General features: G+C 41.1%; 1 protein-coding gene across 1 annotated transcript in view; it reads right to left on the bottom strand.

Moving 5' to 3' along the window:
* Positions 1 to 844: 844 nt before the first annotated feature.
* Positions 845 to 7654, bottom strand: part of Abca13 (ATP binding cassette subfamily A member 13) — a 397315-nt gene continuing 390505 nt past the window's right edge. The window contains exons 60-62 of the mRNA XM_013350751.1: positions 4299 to 4404; positions 1963 to 2100; positions 845 to 877 (exon numbers count right to left, since the gene is read on the bottom strand). Of these exons, the coding sequence (XP_013206205.1) occupies positions 845 to 877; positions 1963 to 2100; positions 4299 to 4404 (277 nt within the window). The remainder of the gene's footprint in view (positions 878 to 1962; positions 2101 to 4298; positions 4405 to 7654) is intronic.

Below are 7654 nucleotides of genomic sequence, written 5' to 3'. Positions count from 1 at the left end.
ATAGACCAGAGATTTGAGATTTTCTCTCTCTCTCTCTCAGAAATGGAGCCTAAGAATATGAGTTTCTACCAAGCTCCAGGTGAGGCTAAGCTATCAACATGGAACCTTCCATACCTCAAAACAGCAGGCTTAGAATTTTAAGACAACAATTAGTAATCCAAATCAAACATACAACCCACTTTTATTTCCTTCTATAACCACACAAAATGAGTCTGTAAGATTCTGCGAAGCATGTTATAAATGAAAAATGTCTTGAATTTTGCTGAAGAATTGGCATACAGCAGGAAAGCATATGGCAATCAATTTCTTCATGTCACACCGTATTGTCATTTCGTTTTTGGAAAAGTTTGTATTTAAACTGCCATGTGCTTCTTTAAAATGGGAAAATGTAAAAAGATGCTTCGTGATAATTGTTTTCTACTCAAATTAGTTAGGGACTCAGTTTATTTTAAAGGATGATGTATCATGCGGCTTGGGTGGTCTAGGGTGGCTTTCTTGGCTCCTGAACCTCTTAGTTTGGACTCCTGTCACCTCATTACTGTGTTTGTCAGAGAGAAGCTGGTACCCACCTGGACTGGCAATCAGAGGAAAAAAATCTCTAGGAGTCTATTTTGGAAAATGACCCTCAAGATTATTGGTTATTAATAAGCAAAGGGTTTCAAATTAGAAATTTAAGGAGAGAATGCTTGATTGTCTGAGCATTTCTTCCCGATCCTCAGCTGTACCCATGTCTGGTCTTCAGTGAACTCTCATGAAAGACAGGCTTACTCCTCTAGTGCCTCGTTATGTGAGTGGTACAGATGGTGACGTCAGTGGATGGTGCATCGGTAGGAAAGTGTGGAATTTACAGTTGCTCGGTGGCAAAATTAAGAAAAACCTGAAAGAATTAATAAAAATAGTGACTATTTCATAACCATATTGGGCCTTTTAATATTGGTTGTTATAAAGGGAGCCATTGTCTCAGATATTATTCAACTATCCAAAAAAAAAAAGCCAAAGGGAGCCATTGTCTCAGATATTATTCAACTATCCAAAAAAAAAAAAAAAGCCAGAAGTCCAAGAACTCTGCTGAAGGTCTACTGATTTTAGATGTGGGAGAGAACTTACATCTATGAGAACAATATGGCAGGCCTGAATAATGACAACCCTAGCTGACATGCCAACACAGATGGGCGAAATCCCACAAGGCCCCACCCTAGATGAAGAACTACAGGCAATGAATGCCTGCTAAGAGAGGGAGAGAATCAGTCTTCCCCAGATGGGAGACCCCTAATTGGACTCTGGCTATCAAGTATTCAGCTTTAAAGCCATATACATGCTAGCAAAGCTAAATGGACCAAGCAGAATAAATTTTTATATTTACACATATGCATAAGTAATAATAATAATGCATTTGAGAGGAAGCAGGAAGAGGTACATGGGAGTGGCTGGAGGAAGAAAATGAAGGAAGGAGAAATGATGTAATTATATTTTAATTATAAATAAAATAATATTTTAAAAGGACAAGCACTGTGCCTTTATCCCACCCAAATCCATTGAGCTGTCAGCTTCCCAAATGAGGCCAAATAAGTCACCTGGAATGTATCAATATCTCTTGGTTTTAATAACTTTACATTTCTAATGCTCTTAGTACAGCAAGCACTTATTTTCCTCAGAGTACGCTATCACCCAACTGCAAAATTGAATCCATCATTTGGGATCAAATAAGGCAGAAAAAGGAAGTTTAACAGAAGGGGCTGTCCCCTCCATGAACTAATGAAAACTCCATACCCAGGATGAAATGCATCGGAGAGACAAGCCACCTAACCTTTGCCATCCTCCCTAGACTTTGGGGAAACTGAGGAAGGCTAAGGAAAAGAGGGGGTGAGCTGAAGAAGCCATCTAGCTAATTTTAAAGCCTGCTGGCTGAGGTCCAGTTGTTCTATCCAAGAGCAGGGTGCTGTGCTGCTGGAGGTTGCATACCTGTTCTAGTGTGGTCTGGTTGATGGAGTAGTGCTTGATATTCAGGAGGCTCTTGTTGTTCTCCAAAACCTTGAACAAATCAGCCAAACACTCCCAACTTTTCTGTACATGATATTCCAATAAATTCAGGTGCTGTCCCTAAAAGTCAGAAAATATGAGTTAAGAGTAGAAATCACTGAACAAACTTGATTACATCTCATTGTAAATAAATTCAAATGGGATTTTACAGTCACACATTGAGTGCCAGTGACATGTGTCGGTTAATGCTGGGAGTCACTGATGAACACTTACTGCTGGCTGCTCACCCCGAGACACACTAGACAAGTGGTGTTCACTCGGATTGGGATTATGTCTTGTCCCTCTCTGCCTAGCTGTGTCATAAGCACTAGGAGAAGCTTAAGTGGCCAGAGGCTGCCTACAGATGCTCCAAAATGGGGGGGGGGGATACAGCATAATGAAAATACGTGAGGGTTCCCTGAACTTCACTAGCATCATGGGATTCTTAGGTCCCAGTTTTCTTCTCCATTAGCTGAACAACTTTTGGTCAGAAATTTCCCCACTCTGATTTTTAGTTTTCTGCTTTCCCACAGAGATAATGACTGTTGTATTTTACTGGGTTCTTAGGGTGTTCTTTTAGGGTAGAACACAATGATAGTGTCTCACAGGTTATTTGTCAAAATGAACAAAGAATAGCTTCTTAATGCCTATTACTTATTAGAAGCTATAATACATAAAAATAGCAGCCATTTCCAGGTGGTGGTGGTACACGCCTTTAATCGCAGAACTTGGGAGGCAGAGGCAGGTGGATCTCTGTGAGTTCGAGGCCAGTCTGGTGTACAAGAGCTAGTTCCAGGACACGCACCAAAGCTACAGAGAAACCCTGTCTCAAAAAACAAACTAACAAAAAAAGAATAACAGCTGTCTAAAAAATTTCAAACCAGGCTGGATAGATGGCTCAGTGGTTAAGGGCACTGATTGCTTTTCTAGAGGATCTGAGTTCAATTCCTAGCAGCCACATGGGAGCTAACAACAGTCTGTAACTCCAGTTCCAAGGGCTCCAATTCTCTCTTCTAGAAATAAGAAGACTGTAGGCACCTGCTGTACAGACCTTTACACGGGCAAAACACATAAAATATAAATAAGGAAATCTTGAAAAAATAATTATAAGCCAGTGTAGTGGCCCACACCTGTAAGTCCGTGCTTGGAAGGCTGAGGGAGGAGGTCTAGTTCACATTCAAATCTAACCTTAGCTGGATAGTGAGCTTCTGGTTAGTTGGGCTACGTAACAATATTACGTAAAAATTGCAACCAATAATCAAATAAGAAATACATAAAAGAGAAGGAAGGACTACTGAGTGCTTTCAAAATTTCAATGTGTAGGACAACCTAATTACCTTGTCAAAATGCCAATGTGTAGGACAAACTAATTACCTTGTCAAAATGCCAATGGAGTTTCGGTGGGCTGGAGACACTACTGGCCCATGCACCATGCTTGGTTACATCAACCTCAAAGATTATAGTTTCAAGCATGATTTCACAAATGTGGAAATTTCCAAGGTTTATAATGTGAAAATTACCAAGCTTATAAACTCCATGGCAAATACATAGAAGAAATTGATTTCTGTAACCCTCCAACAAAGTGAACTGAGCTACGCGATGGAGCTGTGTGTAGGGTAGGAGAGGAGCATGCACAATTGCAGTCTTCTCTGGGCTGTCCACCAAGTCACCAAGGGAGCCAGCCCTGCCATCATCAGAGGACTGAGCCATGTCCACCATCCAAGTTAATTTTGGTTGAAACAGCCAATAATTCATAAAGAGGAGGGGAGGACAGGTAGTACAGAATAAAACAGAAAATGACTAATAAATTTATAAAATGCTTTTAGCTGAAAACAGTAATACAGGCTATTAGGATTTCCTCTCCATGTAACTGATTTACCCCACTTGAACCAACCAGCCCCTCCTAGAGGGAGGATAAACTCCTAAGACAAAGAAACTTAGGAAACTCACAAGGCTCAGGGAACAGGAAGTTACAAAATTCAAGAAGGCCTCCCCAAGGTTATAAAAGCAGAAAATAACAACAGGATGGAGGCGACTCTCTGAAGTGGTGCGGAGAATACCCGGGTTACAGTTTGGGTGGCTCGTCACTCATCCTGGAGGTGTTATTCAGTGATACCGCTGCCCTTGAGTAACTCACACTCCTGTACGTAACCCCAATAAATTCACTAGCTCACTAGGCTAGACCTAAAGGGCACCTCTCCTTTAGCTGGTCATCAGTGCCTTGCCTTGGGTTAATGAGCATCCATTCTTGAATCCTATGGAAAAGCCACACAACGTACCTTAAACTGGATTCCTGGGAAATGGACTTTCAAGCAGTCGGAAACGGCACTAGGTTGGCTTCCTTCCTTGTGGAGCCAAATTTTGACTGTATAACCATCACCGAACCTGAGTCAGATAAAGATATATGTAGCATTACACATTTGGTCCATATTAATTTACAGGAAAGGTATTATAGGGCCATTTGTGCAAACCTAGAGGATGTTGGTGACTACTTGAAATTGCTGGGGTACTTGGTTTCTCAAATGTATAATATGGAGAAGTCAACTTTAAGCCTGCTGTACAGTTGCTGTCACTTGTTTACACTGACAGAGACATTGGTTCAACTTGAAAAACAAACCAGTGAGTCCAGAAATCAGCACATAGTTGATCAAAGAGCTAAGGTGAAAATGCAAATGGTGAAGGCAGAGTGCCGAGCGAGCGAGAGGAAGTCAGAGGTTGCCCTGGAGACCAGCCGGGGAAGCACATTTCTGCTGTTGCGGCTTCAAGGCCTGCAATGATTAAATTGTGCCTAGAAGAAGATGAAAAGGAATACACAAGCAACTTATGGACATTTTTGTCTGTTAAATGAAAACATTTTCCAGGTTTAAGTCAGCCTCAGTGGAGAATCTTTAAAAACCCATTGAATCCAATTAATGTTGCCAATATAGTCCTAGGTGTGGAGCCAGCAACTGGAGTTTGGCCTGAAAGAAATTGGCATCCCCTCCTCCAGAAACCATCATTTTCCATGAGTTCTCCTTCAGGGATGGGGACTCAAAATCTCATTTCCCCTCCCTAATAAATGTTGGCTGATTTGGTCATGCGCAGATCTTGTGAAGGCCATCGCGGCTGCTGTGAGCGCCTGTGTGCAGTTTTCTGGTCACGTTCAGAAGACGCTGTTTTGCTGCAGGCTTTCCCCTTTTATGATGGCTCCCAGGCTCTGGGGAGGGGACAGAGATGCCTCATCTGTGGCCGATCACTCCACTGACAAATATTCTTGTGACGTTAGTGAGCTGTGATTTTCTTTACTAACTACTCTCCACTGTACAAAGAATCCTCTGTGGTCCACTGGCTGGGAGACACCTAGTTAGAAGGCAGTTTGATACTGCACCATTTAGTAGAATACTCGTAGTGGGTTGGTTTGATACTCTGCCAATTAGTAGAATATTAGAAGTTGGTTGGTTTGATGCTATGCCATCTAGTAAAATACTAATACTCAGTGGCACCAAGATACTCTGCCAATTAGTAGAATATTAGAAGTTGGTTGGTTTGATGCTATGCCATCTAGTAAAATACTAATACTCAGTGGCACCAAGAGCCTATGAACTCCCTAGTCATGGTTTCTTAGTCAAGCTATAGTACCAGGAACATTTTTTTTTCCTTGTGGAGCAGACTTTAAATCCAACAAAAAAGTAATTGGCTGGCCCTCATAAGATTCATGTCATTATTTGCACCCATGGGCATATCTTGTTTTGGTGGTCATTATTGTACTTCACAAAATGCACAGTCTGTTGATGACCTTTTATCCTCAGAAGCCTGGATAAAACTTTCCAGTGCTATAAAATCTAGCCAGGAGGGAGGAAGCTTCCTGGTCAGCACCAACCATATTGCTCCATAACACACAACCATTGTGTATGTGTAGGGTTTTAGCATAAAATTCTGGTGTTCAAGCAAAACCAGAGACCATAGCCTATGTTGTTGGGGAGGGGGACTATGTGTCTTATTCTATAGCTTAATCACAGGTATTGTGAATAAAACAGCATCTTAGTAGTGTTCTGATCAGTAAAACTCAGAGACCTAAATTGGGCATGATTACTCAAAGTATTACTGATTGAGAAGATTTTTGCTATTATTTTACTACTACTACTACTTTATAATTATACTTATTGTGGGGGTGAGTGAGTCACATATTGCATATGGTTCATCTGTAGAGATCAGAGATCAACTTCATTTAGTAATGTCTCTCCTTCAACTTTTATGCAGGTTCCAAAAACAAAACTCAAGTTGGCAGATTTGTACAGCAAGTACCCTTACCCAATCTTGACAGCTTGATTATTGAAATTCCTATCTGGGTATTGGTATATAAATTATCAAGTACAGAATATGGTACCCAGCACTATCTAGTATATTAATTCAAGCTGAAAAAAAAAACAGTTTAAAGAATGAAAAAATGCATTTTAAAAAAAATTTTCGGGACAGGGTTTGTCTGTAGTTTTGGAGTCTGTCCTGGAAATCTCTCTGTAGAATGGGCTGGCCTTGAACTCACAGAAATTGCCTGTCTCTGCCTCCTAAGTGCTGGGATTATAGACAATTCTTATGGTCATCATTTACTTCCAAAGCATCACTAGAGGAAAAGGGACATGAGTAAATTTCCCTCTGTAAGCCTGACTACAATATGTGTATATTTTTATGCCTTGAGTCTATGTGATAAGTACAGGTGGCTTAAGACTACAAAGACCTGTTAGAGGGACACAGGTAACCCTTGTGAGCATCCTCTGAGACCTGCGTCCAGGGTTCTGTTGTTCTATCTGATGCCTTGGTTTCAGATATTGTGAAAATGACATGGTACATTTGAGATCACGTGAGTTCTTGCCTGCCTTCCCTCCAAGAATAGAGCAGGTAGACATCAACAATGGAAATTGGAGAGGTCCTTTGCTGTCAGTTCAACATTGATAATCTTTAAGGAAAAAACAGATATCCTGTGGGGTTAAAATAAAACAAATTTGAACACTTGGTAGCATCAGAACTATAACCTTAAGCCATTACAGCCAATACAGTTGTGAAAATAAGGGAAGAATTTTGGTGGCTAAGACAGGAATAATTCTCTCTGCCTGTAATCAATGAGAGGCTGACTCCAGTGAGCTCCCTGATAGAGCAGAAACCTTGGAAGCATGGAACTAAGGAATCCTCTTTAGGTATCTAAGGAATCTTGTGGAAGTAGCTTCACGGAATAGTCAAAGCTTTTGAGGACCATCTGGGCCCTTAATCTCTGAATCTCTAGCCACATACAGCATATAAAGTTTTATCAAAAAGCTTCCATCTGTTCTGAGAGTTATGGTGGTCTTTGCAGGCTACTTTGTGGCTCTGGTGATGGAGGAAGGTCATTAGTTAAGTAATAAAGAAACTTCTTGGCCTCATAGGTTAAACATAGGTGGGAGGAGTAAACAGAACAGAATGCTGGAAGAGGAAGTGAGTGTAGTAATTGGAGCGGCGTGGCTGCGTCCCCAGCACCCTGGCCGCCTCCGGCTAGCTTTATCTGAAATAATTACATGGACACTGTATTCATTTAATCACTGCTTGGCCATTTCTATCTAGCCTCTTCTAGGCTAACTCTCGCACCTGGACTAGCCCATCTCTAATAATCTGCTGTAGCCCACAA

This window comes from Microtus ochrogaster, linkage group LG1 (genome assembly GCF_000317375.1).
Source record: "Microtus ochrogaster isolate Prairie Vole_2 linkage group LG1, MicOch1.0, whole genome shotgun sequence".
Lineage (NCBI taxonomy): Eukaryota > Metazoa > Chordata > Mammalia > Rodentia > Cricetidae > Microtus > Microtus ochrogaster.
This window is presented reverse-complemented; position numbering and strand designations above follow the sequence as displayed.